General features: G+C 43.2%; 1 protein-coding gene across 8 annotated transcripts in view; it reads right to left on the reverse strand.

Annotated features, from left to right (window-relative positions):
- RMDN3 (regulator of microtubule dynamics 3) overlaps positions 1 to 25,689 on the reverse strand; it is a 60,396-nt gene that overhangs the window by 6,046 nt on the left and 28,661 nt on the right. For all 8 annotated transcript variants that reach the window (XM_034769077.1, XM_034769073.1, XM_034769072.1 and 5 more), the window contains exons 8-11: positions 9,303 to 9,378; positions 8,626 to 8,703; positions 4,384 to 4,482; positions 2,682 to 2,735 (exon numbers count right to left, since the gene is read on the reverse strand). In XM_034769077.1, the coding sequence (XP_034624968.1) occupies positions 2,682 to 2,735; positions 4,384 to 4,482; positions 8,626 to 8,703; positions 9,303 to 9,378 (307 nt within the window). The remainder of the gene's footprint in view (positions 1 to 2,681; positions 2,736 to 4,383; positions 4,483 to 8,625; positions 8,704 to 9,302; positions 9,379 to 25,689) is intronic.

A 25,689-nucleotide genomic window follows, 5' to 3' on the forward strand; every position in this document is an offset into this window, starting at 1 on the left:
TCTTTCTCTGTGCTAGCTTAAAAGACATCCAATGCTGGGTTCCAGTTCACTGCTTGGATGTCACTGCAAATACTTGCTGAGGCACATTCATCCCTGAAGATTGTACAAGTCTCTACCAGGTGTCTATCTTGGGCCTGGTCTACACTACAAAGTTAGGTTGAGGTAAGGCAGCTTACGTCGACCTATGTCAGCATCTACACTACAGCCTTGCTCCAGCCATAAGAGCATAAGAACAGCCATACTGGGTCAGACAAAAGGTCCATCTAACCCAGTATCCTGTCTATCAACAGGGGCCAATGCCAGGTGCCCCAGAGGGAGTGAACCTAACAGGTAATGATCAAGTGATCTCTCTCCTACCATCCATCTCCACCTTCTGACAAACAGAGGTTAGGGACACCATTCCTTACCCATCCTGGCTAATAGCCATTAATGGACTTAACCTCCATGAATTTATCCAGTTCTCTTTTAAACGCTGTTATAGTCCTAGCCTTCACAACCTCCTCAGGTAAGGAGTTCCACAAGTTGACTGTGCGCTGTGTGAAGAAGAACTTCCTTTTATTTGTTTTAAACCTGCTGCCTATTATAAGCCAATATAAGTACCCTACTACATCGACATAACTCCACCTCCACAAAAGGCATATGGTTTATGCCGGTGTAGTTAGGGCCATACAGTGTCTGTGTAGACACTCCATTACTTACATCAGCTGTTGACTGTTATTCTTGTTAATTTCATGGCTCCATGGCCGTGAAATTGACAAGGAACGCTGGTAGGTTCCCTTCTGTATAACACCCCTGCCCCCCCTGCCCCTCAGCTGTGCTGTCAACCGGGGTGGGGGCTCTCAGCTCCCTGCAGAGCTAATTAGCTGGTGCCCAAGTTGGGCTCCCAGCGCTTCCCACTTTCCCCCCAGGCAGCTGCCGGGCTCCCTGCCCAAAGCCTGGGTGGCAGCTCCACGGGGAGCTGAGAGTCCCAGCAGCAGCCAGGCTCCTGGCAGAGAGCTCTGCGGGGAGCCAAGAGCCCAAGGTATCAGCCCCCATACTTCCCCTTTTAAGTCGCTGGAAGTGCTCCTGGTGAGGACGTGCACCATCGACAGAAGAGGGGTAGTGTCGACACAAAAAGTGCAGTAATTACTGTGGTGGCTGTAAGTCGACCTATTTTGTAGTGTAGACATGCCCTCGCAGTTGGATTCACTGAACAGAGCTCACCATGTGAAGCAGAAGTTCTGGAAGCCAGAGGCTCAATCTAGGAAGCAGTGAGGTTGCAGGGCCTATCCTGAAGGAAAAGTGGGACTCCTTGAGGTCTGGCACACTGGAGGGTTTCCTCCAAGAGACTATTTAAAAGCTGGGGCATAGCGCAGATCCTGTGGATCTGTGACAGGAGGTCACAATTTAACCACATTAAAGCCCTAAATGAGAATTTTTCCTGTAACTCTTAAAATGTTAACTGAATAATTAAGGTAAAGCATAAGATTTTCCAATTATGGGACTGTGCAAAAGTTGCTGCCCCCTTCTATTAAGCATAGAAGTAGTAGTGTGGTGGTGGTTTTTATTCTTAAAAGAGGCATGCAGAAAATATGAGGATTTTGAATATGCACAGATACAGGCTTGGTGTGGCAGCAAGTGGGAAAAAATACCTACAAAAATTTTCATTTTAGTAAATACTAAAAGGATTTGGAAACTGAAGGTGATGCTCATTTGCAGGTGGGAAATTCAATCTAATGGGATACATAATGATTTCCATTCCTACGCAGGCACATACAGCCAGACATGGTATGTCAAAGGCAGAACTGTGGTAGGTGCATCGGCCTCTAAGCACCTATTAGCTCCCTTCCTGGTTTGAGATCACTTTCTACGTTTCATAAAATAGACTTTTCTTGTCAAATAAACTCTTCACCTAGTTTCAAATGCTAATACATTCCAGGCTGGGAAATGAACCTTAAACTTGCATGCTACCCAGATAAAATTTACATTCTTTGGGAATTGGGAATACAGTGATTTCACAGAAAATGACTACAGCTACACTTTGCTACGCCCACTCTGGCTGCTGTTACTAAAGCTGTTTGGGCTTTAAATATTTCCTAGACTCCAACAGGAGGCCAAAGGAACTAAGCATCAGTTTTAGCATTTAAAAGATTCAAAAACAGTTATTTCCCTCAACACAAACAACAACAAAATCAGCAGATCCTCTGCTTCAGGCCAGCACATTCATGGTCTGTTTAATCACTACCATCCATGCTGGCAAAAGAGGGTCAAACTGGGTATTTCACTCTTTCCCTGATTCTCTCCTTGCACACAGCTTAAATGTGAGGATCAGTGAACAGATGTGGCTCAGAAGTTAACAGTGTTAATTTTTAACAGAAAAAATTCTGCGTAAAATAACCTGGGTGCCCCTTGGAAGATCTATAAAGGCAAAATAACCAACAAAGAAAGAGCAGCTTAGAGTTCCATATCCTCCTGCCCCAGATGAATTGCTATCTCCTTGCCCATTTGTAAAAAACAAAACAAAAAAACCACCACACACAATATTAACTTATACGTGACTATATTTATATACAACACTTTGCATTTTTACAGCATCTATCATCCATGGACCTCCAGATGCTTTACACACATACCTTGCCATACAAGCATATAGACTGAAGAGAACAAAATTAACTGCTCTAGTGTAATAAATGACCGGTTACCTTAGAAATGTACACCCTTCCTGCTTTGGAAAATCCTGGGCTCAGCTCTTCAGCCTACGGGCGGGGGGGTGGGGGTGGGGGGGGGGGAGGAGAAAGAGAGAGAAGGATTCAATAGGATATCAGAAGGACCCAATTTGAACAGTTTTTTATTACAACTCAAACAGAAATGTTGCCTTTAACACATGGGGCTGACTTACACACAGTTTGTGCATCAATTTAACTTCTGTTTAGAAACAGATGGAGTTAAATTAGTGCAATCTCCCCAAGAGTATTTTATATCAATTTAACTTAATTAGGAACAGATCACCCCTCGGAATTCCACAAAGTGTCTGAGATTTAATGAGCAATGTTTGTGTCCTACTCTAATATTACACACTAAAAAAAACTACATTAAAAAGAACAATAAGGTTGCAAAGTCATACACTCAGAAGTTAGGAAATGCCAGAATTAAGATGGCCTGTGGAGGCCTACTTCATCCCCCTTGTGCTTAAGCATTACAAGATAAAATTCAATTTTTTGACTCCACATCAGATCTGTTTCCTCCCTCATGGGTGTCAATCTCCCCCACCCCAACTTCTAAACTCACTTCTTCCCTCTACCCCGCCAGCCCCCAAGCTCATGATGCCAAACTATTTACCACCCAATCCACCAGCTCAAGCCCTTGTCCCTTCTTCATTCAAATGAGGCAGCTTTCTCCTCCATGCCACTTAAGCGGAGGAGTGAGGAAGGGGACAATAGAGGACAATGAAAGCACAAAAGTGGCTGTCTGCCTTGCTCAGTTCTGGTGGCCGGACCCAGAACTGACCCAGTCTGCAGCAGCCCAGATCTGCAATGACAGGAAGTCCTGCTCAGCCTCAAGCTGGAACAACCTCAGACTGGTTGGTGGAGGGAATCTTAAGTTTTTAGCTATGAAGCTTCAGTAAGTCTGAGCTTGTGCAAATTGTGATTTTTTAAAAAATGTTTAGAACATAAATTTGGACAGATTTTTAAAGGGATGGCAAAAGGCCACCCCTTGCCGAATTTCAATTCCCTGTTCCAAAACATGGGGGTGTGAGGGCTTGCCAAACACAAATCAGATTTTTTTTTTAAAACGGGCAAATACATTTTATCCTAGCCTTGTTCTCAGAAATTAATGGACCCTATTTGGATGACATTTAAAAAAAAAAATCATCCCGAGGCAGACACCCAGCATGAAAAATTTCAGCCTGAAAAGTTACAGCCCAGCAGAGAGTTATAAACAACTGAAAAACAGGATCTTATACACCTCTACCCCGATATAACGCAACCCGATATAACCCAAATTCGGATATAATGTGGTAAAGCAGCGCGCCGGGGGCGGGGGGGGGGGGGGGGCGCGCTGCGCGCTCCGGCGGATCAATGCAAGTTCGATATAACGCAGTTTCATCTATAACGCGGTAAGATTTTTTGGCTCCCGAGGACAACATTATATTGGGGTGGAGGCGTAATAGGAAGTGTTGGGCAACCTTAATAGGCAGTGGTGCCAGCCCCACCTATAAATTGTAGAGTAATCAGTTCATGCATTTCTGCAACATACTTCTTTAGAGTATTCAAAAGCACTATATACCAGTACAGTCCAAATCAGGAGAGTATGTTTAACTGATTCATAGCATACCGTCTCCAGCAACATTTAAGTATTAGAGCTATAAATTTAACAGTTTCCTTGCCCCCCAGATTTCAGTACCTTTAAAAGGTTCTGCAGTGCATCATGGACAGTGGCTGTAGGAGGTGCTTCATACAAGGCAGAAGCAGTCTTTCTTTCAAGCCATCCCAGATGAGCGATCTGCACAGAAACAGTAACATGAAACTATCAGCAAGGAAGTCAGTAGCCAGCATGCATCCCTAGGAATTCACACAGCATATGCAAAGCATACAGGGACATTTTCATATCCACAGTATCTGCTGCAACATCAAAGTCACATACAAAAGCTTTTTGCTGACATCAGCTGACTCTGCCCAGGTACACAAATCAATCCATCTGCAGAACTTGCATTCCTTCCCCCCCGCCTCTACTACCATTTTACAGTTTGGGCCGATTAACAGTGATACAAATATGGCTCAGAATAAAATGCGTTCCCACAACTGGATTTCTATGGCTAGGAAGCTCTCTGGACTGTTTAAAATCTGATCATCACCTTATTATAACCACATTTGTTTCTGGTGACTCACCTGCACACCAGAGCAGACCTATGTTCTCCCCCTCCAAAAAGAAAAAAATTGGGGGATTAAGTCTTGTACCAGAGTATGCCTTTACCATACACACACAGACCTCAAGAGGCAAGCTCAAGTCTTTCCACCAAACACCCTCTGAAAAGCAGGCAGCAGTATAGTTATAGTACTTACTCCCTGAAATCTCATTGTCCTGCTCCCAACCCGCGTATCCACCTGAAATAAGCCTCCAGCAGCCGTACAACTCTCTACTATAATTCCATAGAACAAGGAATTGCTATTTTAGAAAACATCTCAGAACATCTTCCCCACTATAGGGCTCTCACAATATGCAGAAATCAAGGCTATTAAGGGAATGTTGTGGAGGGGGGAAAATGTTTTTGCAACTCCAGCAGAAGAGGTAATTAACTTGGTGCCAAAGGATCAAAATCTTTGTAACCAGAGCTTCTGTCCTAAATGCACAGGCAGCGAGACAGACTAGAGCTAAATGACACAGGACCTGTGTTAGACAGGAAGAAGGACAATGAGACAGGATGCTCAGATAAGTAGACAGAAAGGGGCCTCGTTTGAAATCCTGACAGTGCAGACAGCGGGTAGTGGGATCAAGCCTTCAGATGGGGACAGAACAAGGAGTAGTAATATGTGTGAATGTCAGTACAGGCAGAATTTCCTTCTGGATATCAAAAATCAAACTAGGTTAGCCACACTTCAGCAGCCCATCTGCAGTAAGTACGCCAATTATCTCAGCTAGAATTGTCAATGTGATTTCACTTTTAGCAATAGCAAAGTACTTCCAACTCATAAATGAAGGATTGGATGGTCACAACAAACTCTTATTTCTTTTTATAGATACTAAAACTGAATGATAGTATCTCACTCCAAGCTTTGCCCTCTTGAGAATTATAAAGCAACCAATACGCTTCTAATACCTGCAACACTTCCTAGCAGAGGCAGAGGAAACACATGCATAGATGTACTGTATGCAGGAGCCTTTGCCAGCCCTGGAATATCCTTGCTCACATCTATGTGTGCTTAGATTGGAGGTGGTTTGTTTCTACTGGAGTAAAGCATGGGAAAAAGAAAGAGTATGAGCTAGTCTGCAATCAGTGCTTTTCTTGAACTATTTTCTCTTCCACTTCCCAGGGCCCCTGCAATGATTAAAGAGCTGATTCAGGGGCAGGAAACTATCCAGAATTCTGATTTTTTTCAGTGTGAAAGTACTACTTTTAGCAAAGTGATAGCGTTTATCTGCCAGCTGGCAGAGATACAGAGGAAAAAGAGGGGAGCAGAATTATGTAATCATTATCACCAAAGCTTAGAGGCAAGAAAGTCAGTAGCTTTCACTCAACATTAATGGTAAGAAAGAAGAGGTCCAGCATTAAAAGCTCTTTACTGATGCAAAGGGCACGTACTCTGTAACAGCAGGAACAACTGGCCTTGCCAAACTGAGCCACCATTCCCCAAGCTCTATTTTAAAAAGAAATCTAGCCAATTGCATTCTAATATCATGGATCCTACTCCTCGACTTTTGATCATTAGTCCTGGACCAGTGCATGGAAAAGGTCTACTTACTCTTGGAGGAATTCTGCACCACTGCGTGTGCATAATTCATATTAATGCAGATTTCTTTGCTTCCCTTCAGAAAAATGACTGATGGGGAAGCAAAGGGAAGCCCTAAAAGCGGTCACGCGCCCCTCCCCAGCAGCACGGGCATGTCATTTTAGGAGCCTGGAGCAGCTGGCAGAGGTGTAAATCACTGCAGCAGTGGCAGCTGGAGGGGGTGGAGGGGAGAGAAGGGGAAGTAAAGTACACCCCCATACCCAGATCCCCACGTCAAGCCTCAGCAACCAGAAACCCCCTGCCTTACCCCCTGCACCCGAACCCCCACCTCACCAAGCCTCACCCCTGCATCTGGAGCCCCCAAGCACCCAGAGACCCCACTGAGCTGCACCCCCCAAACCCAGACCTCCCCAGCCTCACTCCAGCCGGTGGCGCCTATCCTGTGCCGGGCTCAGCTGCTAGTCCTGGCTGGGCTGGACGAGGATGAGGAGTGTACTTTCCCTGCTTGGGAGCGGCCGAGGCTAGGTCAGGCCCACTCCCAGAAACCTCACTGAATCTACACCCCTCACCCCCTGCTTCTGCCCCCATTGCTCCTCAGCAGCAGGGGGAGGGGTCAATATGCAGGGAGCTGCTCTCCCATCTCCCAACCCTCCCTGCATGCAGATTCCCACCCCTTGCAGACTACCCCCTGCCAAGCCCTATCCCCCCGCATCCGGACCCGCCCCGTCAAGCCCCCTGCACTCAAACCCCCACATCCCCAACCCCCATGCTCCTGGACCACTCCCCACCCCCCGCTGAGCCCCAACCAGCTGCACCTGGACCCCCACCTCACCAAACCCTCCTCCCCCAGGCTCCCCCCCTCCACTGAGCCACAATCACCTTTACCTGGAACCCCCTGCAGAGTTCCATTGCCACTGCACCTTGAACCCCCCCAACCAGCCCTGTGCATCCAGATCTCTCCCCACTCCCAACCCGTACTTTCTCACTGAGCCGCCTGCACCCAGATTGCCCCACACAGAGCCCCTCCACACCTGGTGTGCCTGGCGCAGGGTTGCTAATCCTGGTGAATTGCTTCATCTGCTACTCCTGAGGGGAATTCTGCACCAAAAAAAATAAAAATTCTGTGCACAATATTTTAAAATTCTGCAAATTTTGTCAATAAATAAATGTGGAGGCTCCAGCATGGCAATGGGGAACACAGGAGGCGGGAGATCATCTTGCAGCCCTCCTCCCACACTCCGGGACATGGACCTTTGGGGCAGGGACATGGACTTTGCGCTGCATCAGGCTCAGGTGCAGCCTCACTGCACAGTCTGTGTCTGGGGAGGTTGCAAGGTAATCTCCCACCTCTGTGCAGCCAGTGGCCTGTGCTCCCCACTGCCATGCTGGAGCGTCCATGTTTATTTATTGACAAATAACATTTGCAAAAAAATTTAAATTATTGTGCGCAGAATTTTTTTTTGGAGGGGTGGGGGGCACACAGAATTCTCTCAGGTATATCTACTGGTCTTGAAAGCATTTGCACTCAACATTCCCTCCCACATGATTGTGGTAACTCAGCTCTCATGAGCTGCTTGAAACTGCTTTGAAAAAATGATTTAACAATTAAAAGCTTGGATTCCAAGTGGTAAGATAGTAGAAGGCATTGATTTATAGCGCTAGCAGTTAGAGAGGAAGATTGCTTAAATCACAGGTATTCAAGTGGAAGACTAACTCAGATAGGAATCTGAATGACAAATTCTATGCTTAGGTATGTTGTGCCCTGGCAGGCCTTAAACATTAATGCATTATCTCATTTGCAAGCCGGGATGCCAATCATATGAGAACATTCATTTGTAGTCCTTACGGTATGAAAGATTACTGAACTTCAAGTATATCACACTTGAGTTAGTGTTTTTTAGCACTGTTCCAGGACTGACTATAGGAAGCCCTGGACCTCCCATAAGGATAATTTTCAATCTATATGTACGAACAGGGAGCTTAGGAAACTAGGCCATTTCTGTGAGGGTGTATTAGGGTTTTCTAATGCAATACGCAAATTCAACAACTGAATAAAATTCCCCTAAGACTTATGGCTGTTGGATTGAATTCCCCATCATTTTCATGTAAATGGAAGATCATCTTCCAGAGAAGAAAAAGGTAATAAGATTTAGAACATCCAAGAAATCAGGAGTACAGGCTGAAGAAAGCTATTTACCTGGTAACACCACCTGCCCAGAAGATAGTAAGACTTGGGGTCATCTGGTTTCAGGGCAATTGCTTTATCAACATGTTCCTAAAGAAAATCAGAGACAAGAGACAGAATTAACTTATGATAAAATCATTGTAGTCCATAAACAGATTTAGGGGGCGGGGGTAGGGAAATCAGTGACGCAAGTGCCACTGCTGAATAAAAATCATGGCTGGAAAAGTTCCATTTTAAGCAAATATAGTAAACTCAAAAAATGTTGGTTTTCATAGCCCTCAAAAACTGAAGTTATGTATTTGTCTACCAGCATGGGCATCAACAGTGCAGGCCTCCCGCTCATTATTCTGCCAGCATCTCCTAGCCTGGAAGTAGAGGGGCTGCTACCAAGGGTGAAAGGATATTTCTTTTTCCGTGCCCATTCAATCCTTAACTTCTTCGCAAAGTGGTGGTGGCGGTGAGATTTTGCAGAGTAAAAACTGGACTAAACAACTCACTCATTTCACAAAGGCCAACTCTAAGACTGGACTGTTGTCGTTTTCTTCCAATTCAGGCCACCTACCTTTTGAATCCCTCCATTGGATTCTTATAATTTAGCACATAAAATTCCAAACCAATCTTCCTTGATTCCCATCCTAGAAGCAAGCTCTGAATAACTCGCATATATGAAGCAGCTGCTCTTTACTCACCTTAAAAACATACCCAGCTTGAATACGCTTCTGAATACTTTCATGTTCTGAGAACTGGCCACAAAGAATAGCATACCTACATAGAAACAAGTCCACAACAAAAAGTCACATATTGTCACAATTCCCAATAATGGTTTAAACTTCCTTCCAAAGATCTTAAAGGGCTTTATAGACATCAGTTAAGCCTCACAACTTTTCTGTGGAAAAGGGAAGTATGATACATGTTTTCCAGATTGAGAAATAAAAGCACGAGAGAATCAGTGACTTGTCCAAGGTGTGCAAACAACTCAACAGCAGAACAGTGACTAGATTTCAGGAGTCCTGACTTGAATCCCCTTCTCAACCACCAGACAACATTTCCTCTATGTAAGAAAGAAGAATAGCATACTTATTTTACAACATGCTCCCTCTTCCCTTGTCAACTAAACACTGTCAAAATACTGGCACTAGGGTAACTGAAGAGTGAATAGCAACACTAACACGTTATTAGGTGGATGACTATCCATGCACAAGCGAAGACATGGAGCTTGCTGAAGGGAGGTATGAAATCCTACTTTGAGTAAAAAGATATTCTTAAAAGTATGCCCACCTCCCTTAGCCAAGAGCACCTCCACACCTAGAAAACAAAGATAGCAAGCATTTTCAATGATCCAAGCTCAGGCTAGCATAGTTAATAGCTAACATGAAGCCATTTAGTTTATGCCCCAAAACTGTCCCGTAAAGAAGCTAGTAATTTTAGACTCCTCTTATAAACAAACTAACAAAAAAGATGGAAACAAGATTATAATTTCATTGGCAGCCATTTTTCAATAGCTAAAGTTCTATTCGCTCAACTATGCTGATAGATACTCTGCCCTCTCACCTTACCGTCCGAGTTCCTTGAACTAGCCTTGGTGCTGTTAACCCTGGCAGTTTTTTGTAATGCTGTGTCACAAAAATCTTTTGAATCTGTTTAAAGTCATGATGAATTTAGGTCGCAAAGCTTTGCTTCCCCTATTGCTCCTGCCCTTCCAAATGCTTGAACTAACTTTTCAAGGTGCCAACTATGAGGCAAAGTAAGTTCTGTCTTCTTTTCTGCTTCTTCCTTTTTCAAATTCCTTTCAGCCACTGCCAGCAACATACATCTGACTGATGTTACTAGCAGTAGATGTAGAAGTGCCATCAATTCCCAACTAGGAGAGCATGCCAAGCTCCTTCAGTGCTAGTAGAGGGATTAGTGAAGAGAAGGACTGCATATTCAGAATTCAGGATTGTTCCCAAGATGATCCTGTATCTGTTTTACAGAACCTGAGTGTAAGGCATGACCCAATTTTGTACTTTGAACATCAGAATGATAAATGTATAAGTTAGAATTAAGACGTTTCCATATTCTGGTCCAATAGTGAAGTTCTGATTTCCATTGCTAATTCCAGACATCAGTAGAGTAATGCCTTATTGGATGGATTCCTAGTCCAAACTGGAAAAGCAGTGACAGCATTCCGCCATGCTCCACCCAATGGAGATGCCACTCACAGATGTTTGAAATATGAGTGTGCATATTCTGCTGGGCTCCTTGGGTTTGGCTCCTACTCAGTAGCATATGGATACACCCATGAACAGGGCTGGATTATAATTTAGGAACAAGAGGCACATGCCTAGGACATCAGAATCTGAGCTTTCCCCCCCCCCCTTAAAAAAATAAACTAAATAAAAATTCTAGCTCTAGTGGTTGTGAAGAAAAGCTCTGAAATGTGACTACAAAGTGTAACTGATGCAGGCATGTCTGCCTGAGCTTGCAGATAGCTTCCAGCAGAGGGAGGAGCAACAACTACTAGAGCGAGTGGAAGCCATTTGGCCCTACAGCCACCACCAGAACAGACCATACTCCACAAAGGTTTTGGAGGTCAGGGAACTGGATACCTCTAGAGCCCAGGCCCAGGCCTAGGCCTGTAGAGCTACTAGGCAGCTGATATCTCCAGGCTGCTACCCAGGGGCAGCTATAATCAACTTGCACTCCACTTCCCATGACCTGCTGTGAACACAGATCATAGAAAACTCCACCTCAAGGGTTTGACATACAGCAGGCCCATAGCGCCTGATTGGCTCCCTGCCCTATATAAACCCACAGGCATTCCAGGAAGTGTCCAGGCAACAGTGTGAATCTTCTGTAGCTATCATGACTGTTCCTGCTCCTCGCTCTTGAACTTCTGGCTTGATCTCAGCTTGATTTGGACTTTGCCTCCTGATTCTGCCTCTTAGTATTGACCCTGGCCTGGACCAGACTACAAACTCCACTGCTGCTCCCAGCCTCTGTTTTTCCCCTGCACTGACCCTTGGCCCTGACTGCCCTTGTTGGGATCTTGACACACTGGGTTCCATTGATCCCCTCTGGCCTTTCGACTTCATGGATCATAATGAAGAAAAAAAAAATTGTGGTACTCCTCCAAGTGCCACCCACTCATGGGCGAAACAGACTGTGCAGGTCTTCATAGTATGGCTGTCCCTCTCCTTCACACATGTTTTGACGAACATAGTGAAATAGTTAATGTTTGACATTTAAATCACCATTGGGCATCTGAGTGATCATTCTGCTGAGATGAGTGGGGGAACTCATCCTTCTCAGAGATTTTGCAGAGAACCTGAAACACTTGGGTAGACATTGCTACACTGACTACACCCAGGTCAGATTTTAAAGGTTTTATTAGCAACCATAGAAGCTAAGAATTAATTTTTAAAAAAATGAAGTATGACATTTTGAACAAGATGACAGCCTCAAAACACCCACCTACCCCACCCCGGTCACTAACCCAGTCCAATTAGAGCCCTGTGTGAACTCTGCTAGACAGCTACACAGATTTCAACTTGTGCTGTAGTCAGCTGCTAGTATTATTACCTATACCAGGTGTTTTCAATACATGTCAAGGGACTGGACTAGATGACCTCTCGAGGCCCCTTCCAGTCCTACAATTCTATGATTCACCTGACCTAAGAAATCTGTAAACTGTGTTGCTAGAATATTGCTTATGTCAATAAAGTTAACAGAGAATAGAGAATTAATAACTATGTATTAAGAGATCGCTAAACTGGCTCTTGATTACGATCCCAGTATTAAAGACAATTGGCCAAACCTAGCTTGCGCATCTTAGCTTTATACTGGAACCTCCTATTCCAAGTTGTGCCTTGAGTTGCAGGGGTGTCAGCCTGTTGGTGATTCTTAACTATCTGTAAAGCTATTTCAGAGTCTTTTCATTGTGCCTTTTAGATCTGGAATTCCCCTCCTCAGTCAAGTTTGCAATGCCAATATGGTTTCTGCTTCATCTTTTCATTTGTTTAATTTGGCTTATTCTTCAATATATGAGCTGTTCGTTTTAATTCATTTTGCAAAGTGCCTTGGGATGCACTTTGAGAGGCTGTACTGAACTATAAGAGGATTGACTCAGTGTGATAAGAGACTAAAAAAAATAAAGAGTTAGAAAAGGGGATTTTCATTTCCTGTAGACATTAGGTAATATCTGAAATACAGCATGAATTAGAAAGTCCCATTTCAGACAGCTGTCGAAGCAGTTCCTGAAATTTTGCAGTATGCCACTTGCAGCACTAATTATTAACCAGAACTGTTCATTAAGCTGTTGACCTGGGTCAAACCACAAGCTTCTACAGGGGTCTCAGCAGGATAATGGGTTCTCCATTTGCTGGGAAATGAACTCCGGGGATCAGGAGTGACTGATACCATAGGCAGGAGAGAGAGACACACACACACACACGTCTGCCCTCCCTACTCAAGTTCCAGAGTTCAGGTCACATGGCTGCTTTAAGACTTCACTTCCAACACTGCACTTTGGCAGACTCCAATTTAAGCAGGACTTTTGCCCTTGTAGGCTGACAAAATGTAAAATATACAGTTCTCCACAGCCCAGCACCTCCAAAGTAGCATTTAGGGGGTCATGCCAACCAAACAACCCCCTTATCTTCCTCAACTGATAGGCCTTTGACATTGCTACACTAGGGTTACCATACGTCCGGTTTTTCCCGGACATGGTCGGCTTTTTGGTAATCAAACCCCCGTCCGGGGGGAAATGCCAAAAAGCCAAACATGTCCGGGAAAAATACTGCCGGCCGGGCACTTCTCCTCCTGGGCTCCGGCTGCTGTGCTCCTCCCCTGACTCTTCGGCTCTATTTAAAAGCCAAGCTGCCCAAGCGCTACCGGCTTCGGGCTGCCCCCTTGCCTCCGGACCCTTAGCCGCCGGCCGGGCACTTCCCCTCCCGGGCTCCAGGGGCGCAGGGTCCAGAGGCATGGGGGCCGCCCAAGGCCGGTAGCGCTCAGGCAGCTCGGCGCTTACAGAGCCCAGGAGTTCAGGGAGCACAGCAGTCGCCGGAGCCCGGGAGGGGAAGTGCCTGGCCGGGGGTGCAGGGTCCGGAGGCATGGGGGCTCCCCGAAGCCCGAGCGCTACTGGCTTCACGGTTTGCCAGGCAGCCTCCAGACCCTGCACCCCTGGCTAGGCGCTTCCCCTCCCGGGCTCCAGCTGTGCTGGGGAAGCGCCGGCCGGGGACGCAGGGTCTGGGGGCTGCCCGGCAAACCGTGAAGTCGGTAGCGCTTGGGCAGCCCTTTTCGCATGGCTGGGAGGAAGCAGGGGGAATGCGGGGTGCTCAGAGGAGGGGGTGGAGTTAGGACGGGGCCGGGGGTGGGAAAGGGGCGGGGCCAGGGCCCCGTGGAGTGTCCTTTTTTTAATTTTTTAAATATGGTAACCCTAGGCGACACTGTGTTGGTGGTTCCTTTCAACAAATGCCAACAGTAAATGTAAAAAACTAAATGGGGGATGGGAAATGGGGGATCGGAAAACTGTTTCTAATCAAAATGATAATAAAGTGGAACAGAGTAGGTCATTTTATTTTGCCAAGTGAGGCTTGAAGTCTGAAACTCAGATAGGTGACCATTACAACAACGGGAAAGAACTTTCCTTTTATTTACTTGAACTAAAAGAACTGCTGTGTACTTTGAAGAGTCATCAACAAATACTTTTACTCCTATTAACATTGCACAAGTCAATATAGCTATGGAAGAATGAGCAGTATTATATTCCTCATCTAACTCACAGGATACAGTACAGTAATTTAGAAGTGCAATTTTTTTAATATTATAAATCCTCCCAAAACAATCTTTGGATCCCTGCCATTTCCCAGGCTGATGAGGTTCAGGAGTACTCTGGAGGCAGGGCTTTTGGCTTTAGGGAAGGAAATTGAGACGGGCATGCTTTGAATCCCTCAGATTTTAAGGAGGGCTACAATCATTCTTCCTAGGATGGAAGAGTAATGGCAGCAACACAAATGTTTGAGAGTGAAGATTGTAAAAGGGCAAGGGAACAGAAAGTTCAGGAACTCAATAGGGATGGATAAAGCCTACATCAGTGTTACAAGAAGCTGACATAATTAGGATAATTACAATGGGACTGAAAATTGTGATTCAAAATGCAGTTTTATAACATTAACAACCAGCCATATAAACCTCATTTGAACTCAAGTGGACCTTTAAGAAAGAAACCCTAGAGAGGTGTTCTATTACTCAGCATGACCGCTTGTAAATCCTACCACACTTGGGAGACTGCACTGGGAGTTCCCAGTACTGCTGGTTACAAGAAGAATTTGAACAGCTAGTAATTAGTGGTGAGTTTGCAGGTCTGGCTCCAGTTAAAGAAAATGCTCACTTTCTTTCTCTCACAAGTTGCTGCACTGGCCAGGTAAAACAAGGAGGAAAGAATTATAGTACTGGAACACTGCCAACTTTGTGGAAGATCACATGTCTTCAGCACCACTGGGGATTGCCAAAGGCAGGAAAATGAATCAGCCAAGTGCGTGGTGAGAAATGGAAGATGGAGCAGCTATCCCTTTGGCTGTGCAAGTGCTTGACTTTTTGTAAAGCAAATCAGAGACTTGCTCCTGTGCTCACCCTCTGCAGAGAAGAGGCTATGGCTACACCACAAGGGAAAATTGTTTTAGATCCACATCATTGCTCCATGAGCTGAGCTGTCATTTTCTACAAAATCTTTTATAGCCTTGAACAGTTGAGGAAATAGGACCAGCCAAAGTCTGTAGGGAGACAGACATGCATTTCAGAGATCTTGATGCAAGAGACACCATAACTAAGCTTTATTTTTGTATGTGAGGTTCCACATTGAACCTAATCACAATATATGAGTCAAGGATACCATGTCCATTACCCCCCAGAAAACACAGCACAAAAGGGCCATGAAAGGTAAAAGAAACTGCCCACATGGAGCACCCCCTGCAAAAAGGAAGCTCCCCTCAATAGCAGAGAGTGGGCTCTGCAGCTCCTCAGCCCTGCAATGAAGGAGGTCTGACTGGTATACAAGCGTGTTCTGGCTATTCTTAGCCTTCCTCAACCTATAAAGGCTCATGAGAAAAAGCGTAAATTAGAACAGACCCTGGACACATGCTGGGGTAAGGGCATGTAGAGATAAGAGGTCTGGAAACCTTGAGACTCAGAAGTGCATCCAGGATCTTTTATAGACCCGGATGACCATATAAAAAGAATTCAAAATTCACTAGACTGTATGTATGGTCATCCAGCAGTCCCCAGCTTACTTGAAGATTTTCTCCAGGAAAACATTTCAGATACTAGCAATTATGCACCTTATCTCCACTGGCAGGATTTCTGCTCAGAACAATTAGGTGTCTGCTGATTAAAAAAAGCAAGACTGCTTCTCATCCATCAAATCATGGCTCAATACCGCTGCCACAACTGCAGCAAAACAACAAGCAAGAGGGTTATTGAAACAATGACTTCACAACCTGGTACTTTGATAAGGAGTCAATACAGTAACTGGATAGCTGTTTGCAGCTGAAGCAAGTTTCGTGCGTAGGCATTATTTCAATTAAAAGAGTAAGTTTTATACATACTTCATTTTTTTTTTTTTTAAACTTACACCCTGCCACCCTTGCCAATTCTCTAGGTCCATTTCACCCTATAACCACCACCACAAGACACACCTGTTTTTCATATCTCTAAAGGAAGCATTACTGCAAACAAGTATGGCTCTGCTCTCCCATGCCATCTCATTTCACCAAGCACAATTATGCTATCATAACAGGACTTGCAGTCATACCACCTTGGGCAGTGGTCCCTTCAGTTCACACAAATGAAGCAAACAGGTCAGTTCTTGGACAGGAACTGAACACCCAGATGTGTTTTAAAAAATGGTGGTGACAATTCAGTGGGTGGTACTAGTCCCCTCTGATTAAATACTGTAACTAGCATGATGGGTACCAAAGGTGCTGGCGTAGGCATGAAAAGTTCTGACCCTAATTAAGGAAATTATATTAAAATGTGTTAACCAACATGTTTAAAACACCAAAAATGCCCCCCACCCCCACATCTAGACAGAGACAAAGCCTAGTCTATTCACTCTCTGTACTGCTATAGCTATTTGTTAGATATCACACACACACACACACCACAACCCCTAGAGTGAACAGTTATATCAGTATGAAGCCACATCTTTACTATGGGTGCTACAAGCAGAACAGCTATGGAGCTATAGCTATGCTTAGACACTTCCTACAGCAACGGAAATAATTTTTCTACTGCTGCAGATAATCCACCTCTCCGAGCAGGAGAAGCTTGGTCAACAAAGAATTCTTCCATCTACCTAGCCACAACTAATCTGGGGGTTAGGTCAGCATTTTTCACACCCATGAGTGATGTAGCTATGTCAATCTAACTGTTAAGTGTAGGCCAGGCCTAAGGCACACATATAGCAAAATATATTACTCCCTTTCCTGTATAGAAGTAAATCAGTATAACTGCATCCACACTGGGAGTGGTGTGGGGTTATTCTAACTATACTAGTATAGCTAATGTGGTACAATTTGTGTGTTTAGACAAGTCCTTAGACAACAGTTGCATCCAGTGATTTGTGAAGTGGTCCACATTATAGACTTTAAGGTCAGAAGGGACAATCATGATAATCTAGTCGGGCCTCCTGCACATTGCAGGCCACAAAACCTCACCAACCCACTCCTATAATAGACCTATAACTTCCGGCTGAGTTACTGAAGTCCTCAAATCATGATTTAAAGACTTCAAGTTACAGAGAATCCACCATTCACACTAGTTTAAACCTGCAAGTGACCCGTGCCCCATGCTGCAGAGGAAGGCAATCCAACCTGGGGGAAATTCCTTCCTGACCTCAAATATGGAGATCAGTTGACCCTGAGCATATAGACAGGACCCATCAGCCAGATAGCTGGGAAAGAATTCTCTGTGGTAACTCAAACATCCCCATCTAGTGTCCCATCTCCAGCAGGCAGGGGTTTTTTGCTACTGGCAGTTGCCAGTGGGCCATACACCATTGTAAGCAGTCTCATCATCCCATCCCCTCCATAAACTTATCAAGCTCTTAACAGAGGAGATCTCTTGCTTACATCAAAAAGTAACAGAATAATATTTATTTTAGCTCAATTATAAATATACTTATTAATATTTTCACAGTTGCATGAAATTGGGTGGGGGAGAGGGGAAGAGGTGTCAACATCCCATATCAAAATATACAAAGTAAGTATTAATTCAAACTAGTAAATTCTCAAGCAGTATTTTTCTTGCTTTTCCTATCTGTAAGTTGATTATTGTTGACAAATATTTTGTCATTGGGTGTGTGTGCGTGGGGAGCAATAATTAGGGACATATAACAATAAAAAGCTAATCCTTCCAAGCCTACCAATATCATTCTATTTCCAGCCCATACAACTTTTCACAGAAATATTTTACGGTATATGTATGAAGGGATTCATTGTTCTTTATGAAAAGGGCTTTTTCTAATTTTTAAAGAATAAAGACAACACTATTTCCCCTCCCCCCCCCCTTGAACATTCGGTGCAGACCAAGGTCTACAGTACCAAAAAAGCAAGCTTTTCATCTTCATGCTGATGGAGCCACCAAGATTACTCAAAGCAGCAATTCAAGATGACCTGAAAGTGAACCTCCTCCTCAGGAATGAGCAGTGGAAGCTTGCTGTGTATAAGCAAAGTCTACTCCTTTCTAAAAGGCTCCCATCTGGATAAAATAGAAATCAGGGAAATGCTTCATTTGATCAAGAGCTACAAAGATTAAAGCAACAACCTCCCAAAAAATCCCATAAAAGAGGAAGAACAACAATTCTTAGGCTACATTAAAGGCTTACTGTGGAGAGTCTCTCAACTCAGAAGATAGGAACAAAGCAGTTGTAAGCACATCAGTATGGATATTTGAGTAAGGCAAACAAACACTGCACTGAGCAACATTTTGTTGCAGGTTAATATTCAACTAGCACTTCTGCTTATCAGTGTCCTCAATCTTCCATTTTCCCTATTATGTTGGCATAGCATAAAGCTAATTCTATTGAGCATGAGGAAAGGAAGAGTTTTGATGAACTGAAGTGGGAAATTTCAGGAGTTGCCAAGTAACCTGGATTTCAGGAGGAGGGGGGTTGGTTGCAGCCCACAATATGGTTATTTGGAACTTTACCATCACTCAAATAGCTTCAGTTTAGCAGTTTTATTTAAAATTTGCTATGGAGTTTATTGGTAATCTTCTGATTTCACACATCACATCAGACTCCAGTCCCCATATGTTTACAGCAGGCTCCCTAAGAAACAGTCTTGGCACGGTGGCTGAGGGACAGCAAAACAATGATTCCCAACCTCACCTGGCAGGAAACACCCTAAGGTTTCAGTAGTGCGCTTCATATGCAGGCACACTGTCTGCAATGTAGTCATATCATAGGAGCGGAAATGGAATTGGGAGAGATTATTGGTTCTTTTCATAATCCAGAAAGGACAATTGAGGAAGGAATGGTATACCAGTCAATTTACTTACTTATGAATCTGCCCTATCCACCTGTGTGGTAGATAGTACATGCTTGATTTTGGTATGAAAAAGTGTTTTTGCTCATTATGTGGTGCTGAGGAGTTGATTTTATTCATGTACGCATTAAATCTTGTGGACACGTGAGAAAAAACTGCCAACCTTAACATGAGTAAAAATTTGGTGGTGGAGGAATGGATTTAATATTTTACTCCTGGCTACTACACTATCTGATCCCATAGTCCAGGATTCGTACATTGTTCCATGAAATGAACAGAATAATCACAAAGAACATAGCCACTGCATGGCAGTTTATAGTTCGTTCGCTACATTTGTCTAGAACAGACCTGGCTGGCAAATGGAAATCCGTTCCTATTTAAAAATGCCAAATTTTTAACATTTTCATTCCAAATTGATGAGAAGACAAATGCCAAATTTTTCACATGAAAAGATTTTGAGAAAAGTTTGATTTTGGGAGGATCAAAATAAACTTTTCATCTTGCTGGCTGACTGGCTGCTTGCAGGCAGAAAGTGAGATTAAGATCCTTCTAGTTGAGCAGCTGGATTTTTATTATGATTTTCCTGATGGAACACTGAAGGCTTTTTTCTGGTCAAAGTTAAATTTCAATTTTGAAAAAAGGGCATTTGCCATCAGAAATGTGTTCATGAAATGAAGAAATGCAGAGGCAACATTTTCTCCCTGTCCAGAGGCTCCCAATATGCCCCTCGACTGCTATTATTTATTCAAATGCCTAGAGTGTACAAAGCAGAATATATAGACAGACATTCCTTGCCTGAAGGGTTTATCATCTATGGTAAACAAACATAACAAGTAAGAACTACATACAACAGGGGGCATGAGGAAAGGGAGGATGAGGATTACAAGGTCATCTGATCACTTAGATTTGCTATGCATGTTTTGGTGATTCGTTTCTCATACACATACAAAGTAAGAGTAAAATACAAATCACCTCCTTTGGCTTCTTGATCTACACCTAAAAAGTTGCTCAGACTTCATCGTTCTAAAGAAAATTACTATTTATTATAGGACCTATTTTCTGAGCCATTTCACATCCACCCATTTACTTACACCCAGCATTGTTCTTTTGTTTATATAGAATTCTTTACATTACTTTTAAAAATATGATTAAGCACACCGATTTCCCCTTCAATACCTGAAGTAGACACTTAACCACAAACCATATCCCCTTGTGATGGCAACCCCTCAGAGTCTGTGTTCTGCATATACCTGTCTGCCAACTGCAGTCCACTCCCTCTCCAGAAGTGAGCAGGCAGAACGCTCAAGTTAGGAGACAACCAGGATAAGGGTGTGCTGGAGACTCTTACTGTCCTCCTGAAAGGTTAGCTCCCTCCCTCTTCACAAGAGATAGTGAGGGCTCTTGTCCCAGAGAGCAACTGATGAGTAACTGGAATCAAGACACTAGCAAATTTCATGAGACATTGGGATTTGAGGGTGGCAGTGAAGGAAAACAAACCAACATTTACTGCATCAGTAGAACAAAACGTATGCAGCTCTCTTTTCCATTAACGCTATGTGAAGAATAAGTGCACACTCCATAATAGTTTGCCACCAAGCAGGCGCACAGAGTCATTTTCCTCAGGGGACAAGTTTGTTCTCTTACATCTTTTTTACAGTATGGTAGCATGAATGGGGACATATAGGAGGATGGGGACACAAGCATGACTGAGAAGTGGCCTAGAGCAGGGGTAGGCAACCTATGGCACGCGTGCCAAAGGCAGCATGCGAGCGGATTTTCAGTGGCACTCACACCGCCCAGGTCCTGGCCACCAGTCTGGGGGGGCTCTGCATTTTAATTTAATTTTCAATTAAGCTTCTTAAACATTTTAAAAACCTTATTTACTTTAACATATAACTAAGCTATTGTTGTATGTATAGACTTCTAGAAAGAGACCTTTTAAAAACATTAAAATGTATTACTGGCATGTGAAACCTTAAATTAGAGTGAATAAATGAAGACTCTGCACACCACTTCCGAAAGGTTGCCGACCCCTGGCCTAGAGCTTGGGTTTCATATGTATTAGTTTACTTGATAAATGTTGTAAAAATCACACAAGATTTGAAAGCCCATTGAAGGAGACAATGCAGCCTCTTCTCCCTCCCACAATAGCACACACGGGTATTCCTGTTGCTTAGGAACTGACAACACCCTACAACCAGTGCTTAATCTGTAATGGAAGAGGTGCTGGAGCTCAAGTAATTTTTTAATTAATGAGCAAGCCTAGAGGTGCTTGGGCTCAGCCCTGGCACAAATAAAGCACTCCCTACAAGTGTATGCCTCTCCTAGTGAAACAAACAGCTGATATACCAGGAGCAGAGGTAAATTCTGTTAGTGGTTGAAAACAAATGCTGTCTCTCCTCCACCCCTACCATCCCTCACTCAGGTCATCTTTAGAAAGTTCATGAGTAGAGCAGCACTTCTTACTAGCTGTAAAACTACCAGTAATTAAAGATGGGTTGAAACTGTATGAGCCTCTTACTGCTGAAAAATGAGTTCTGGATATGCCACCAAGGTGAATGTGAAACACCAGAAACCAAAAACCAGGGTGGATAAAAATCAATGTGTGTGGTTTTTAAAAAAAAAAATAATAATAATAATAAATCAAACATTTTTTCAATTTAAATTGGATTTTTTGTTATAAAAAGCTTTTTGAGGAAAACATCTATCTAAAGATAGTTTTAATTAAGATACATTATAGCTCAAAGATATATCATCATGGAATAGGGATTATAAATTCTGTTTCTGTAGTATGAGACAATATATTCATGAAATGTTTAAGAAAAGTTTTGTAAATGAGTTCCAATAGTTCATGGATTAGGGACCCAATCTTATGGGGTTCCAGGGGCTTCTGTATAGATTATTTAGGTTAATCTTTCTATCTACCCAGTGGAACTCAGTGCTCAGTCTAGAAGATACCATCAGAGATGCTTAGTTTTGCAGTTCTCAAACTGTGGATTTGTGTCTCCAGAGATAACATGCTTGTTAACAGCAAAAATGTTTTAAAAATACATGAATGAATTATATATAGAGGTGAGAAAAAATAACAGACCTCAACCCTACTGTCCCTCTGCAAAGTTATGTACACAGAGTCAATCCCTTACCTCTCTCTAAAAGTGCAAAGTTTCAATAAATTCAACGAATAGAAGATTATTGGGGGCGGAATAGATCTGGACAAGGAGAAGAAGTCTGGAGATAAATGTGAGAAGGGAGGGACATATGCTTGTTTTGTTAAAATATTATATGTTTGCTGTTGAAGAAAAAAAATCCAGAATACTTAAAGTTGTTTAATATTTGGAGGATTTTCTTGCCATGCTGTATTAGGAGGAGACCATCACCAGACAGACATTTAAATTAATGATTAACTTGTTGAACTGGAGGTAGTTCACCTCCCAATGACTTCATAAATATCTGCTTCAATTACCTTTGGTAAATGAAATAACGAAACAATCATTCATTTTCTGATATAGCTGTAAAACTAATCTGAAAAGTTTTCAAAATAAATCACTGTTTAAAAATGAAACCTACATCTATCTCTGAGTTGTGAAGAATATGGATTAAGGTTATAACAACCAACAAGAATGCACTTTTATGTAGAATCCATGATTAAATCAAGTCTTTCTGACTAGTGATTTAAATCAATTTGATTTAAATCAAATCCACCCTGCCAAAAACTAGCTTCTAATTTGTGAGTTAATCCTGTGCTAATGAAAAAGGAGCAAGAAAATGAACGGCATAAGTCTGAGCCAGATGGTTGGCCTCATACTTACATCATGTGCTTATTTTGGACAGCCAATCATGGCAAATTGTACAAAGCCATGCATTGCTTTTTTGATGTGTATGGATAGTGGCTGTACACTGCTCCTGCTCCTCCTCCCTTACAGCTGGAGCTCCCTCTCTGAAAAGGCCCTTCAGGCACAAAGGAAGTGTGAGTATTAACTTGGCTGAAACCAAATTAATTTCATTTGTGCCTTAAACCAGGATTTGAATCATGGTCACGAGAGGAGACACGCTAACATACCAGCCCTCTTCACCTCCTTTGCTCTCCAGCAGTTCCATTTTGTCTTAATACGGGTAAAACAAATTCCAACCAAAGTGTTCAAGATTTAACATATGCAAGATTTAGCATATGTTAAATCTTGAACACTTTGGTTGGAATTTGTTTTACCCGTATTAAGACTGAAAAGTTTTCAAAATGGGGTGAATTTTGAGCCAATCCTGGATCTGTGGGCTTAAGGTCTCTAACTAGAATTGGGGAGGGGGGGGGGGGAAGAGGAGGGATCTAGAACACAACAGAAAAAAAAGTTAAAACTTATGTTGTAAAAGACACTATTTCCCTCCTCCACAATAGTCAGTTACAAGCCTAGATTCAACTAAAGATGCTCTAGAATATATTTTAGGTAGTAACTTCATATCTATTCAGTCTCCCATTTTCCTCCAGAGACTCCCGATTTCAGTGGACCCTGTCATGGACTAATAAGTGGATGCCTGGATCTTCCAGGGAAACAGGGAGACTTAACAGAAACTGCCGACAAGATGTTCTACCCACAAACATTCGTCGTCTGTGTGATCTGAATGTTTCTGGGTAGAGTATCACACCTGTGTTGAGGGGATGTAAAATGCTGCATAAAAAAAGCCATTTCCAGTGAACAACAAGTTTATATTAGTTCCTGGGTTTTGTAGGACTATGTTACATATTCCTGAGTACTGCTGACTGGCACCTTTACTATTTACATTCTGGTATCTCTCAGAAAGTCTCACAGCATAAACACTGTGTGGGGTAGAATGCCTCACACCTCCTTTGTGCATGAAGGGCCTTTCAGAGCCACAGCTCCAGCTGTAGGGGAGGATCAGCAGGAGCAGTGTACAGCCACCATCAATGGCATGAATGGTAGGGCCTAGAGATAATTTCTGTGACTACAATCCCAGCTTTCAGTGAGCAGGACAAGTGGGTCTGATACAACTCCCTCCTCATCTCCAGAGAAAGCCTCTCCCGCACTCTCCCATCCCAAAAGAGCCAACAGCCTGGACTCCAGTTGGGTATCTAACATTAATGGAGTTACCATGGTATTTTAACTTAGTACCTGGGCTCCTCACTCTCCCTCTCAGAGATTGTTGGAGTTTGACAGAAGACCTCTCCCATCAGATTGTCAGCAAACACTACTTTTAAATTCAGAAAACTAAGCGTTTAGCCTCAGTTTGTATTTATGCTTTAGTCTCATTAAGCACTTAAATGTCTACTAAAGTTAGTGTCTACTTACTTATGGTGTGTCCGTCACTGTAGCAAAGCAACTTAGATGACAGCAGAAATAAAATGTTTTTCATTTTAAAGCCTGATATGCAAATGAAATGATGCATACTGAAATATTCAAGTTAAGGCATTACATCATATTCATACACTCTCTATTTCCAGGCCTTCAGTTTTAACAGAAGATTCCTGCCACCTTCTGGAGCATCGTTAGTAGAAGAATAACTGAGGGGCAAGAAATTAAGGCAATTGAAAACATTATTTTCCTGACAAATGCCTTTCCCTCCCACCTCACCCAACACAACATTTATCATGTTTATTAGAGTAGTGAGTGCCTAAGAACCAGCCAAAAATGTGGTCACAATGTGCTAGACACTGTACAAACAGTAGACAGCCCCCCGACCAAAGAGATGACAATCTAAACAGATAAAAACAAAGGAATACAACATACAAGCACAGCAAACAATGTGATGCCTGCAATGACATGTTTGGTCTAAGTTTTTGTGTGTTTTTTTTTTTTTTAATTTTAGGGGAGGGGTATTACTAGAAGGAGATTAGCTAGACAGAAAGGAAGAATTGAGAGACCGTGAAGAAGAGGGTACAAAAGATAGACAGAGTGAGGCTGAGGTGCAGAGACTGTGATAGATGGGGAACAAGGGGGTTGGAGCAAACAATTAATCATCACAGGGTAGATAATATCCAGTCAAAACTGTAAAAAGTAGTCTCACATCAGTGTCCACTGTTTTCTTGTTGAGGTTGCTTTCATGCCTGTTCTTCCTAGCTTCAGTTTCTTTGGCCTAGGGCTGGCTCCTCCCTGGAATCTCCTTCTCCCCAAACCCACATGGCTCAGGGGTAAGGGGCACTTCATGAATGCTAGTGTCCCCCAGAGAGGAGTGCGTGGTTCTTGGTCCAAAAGGTGCAGGGATGATCCTGGCTAGGAGCTTTTCTCCCCTCCCCATACTGCAATGTTTTCCTGAAGCTGCTTCTGTGCCTGCTCCTACTGGCTACTGTTTCTTTGGGTCCTGACTTATGTTCTAACGCTTTTCTGTTTAATCCACATGATTAATAGGGAGCATTCAGCATAAGTCTAGATTTAGCTCAAAATTCATGAGTTTCATTCAGTATTCTGAAGAGTTAATCAGCAAGGTCCTGCTGATTGTCTAATTAGAACTGGCTTCTGATCATCAGCTCTGGGCTGTGTCCAGAATGCTGTTCACTTTACAGTTAGACAAAAGTGTCCACCTCAAGAAGTCCAGACACATCAAG

This window comes from Trachemys scripta, chromosome 4 (assembly GCF_013100865.1).
Source record: "Trachemys scripta elegans isolate TJP31775 chromosome 4, CAS_Tse_1.0, whole genome shotgun sequence".
Taxonomy (NCBI): domain Eukaryota; kingdom Metazoa; phylum Chordata; order Testudines; family Emydidae; genus Trachemys; species Trachemys scripta.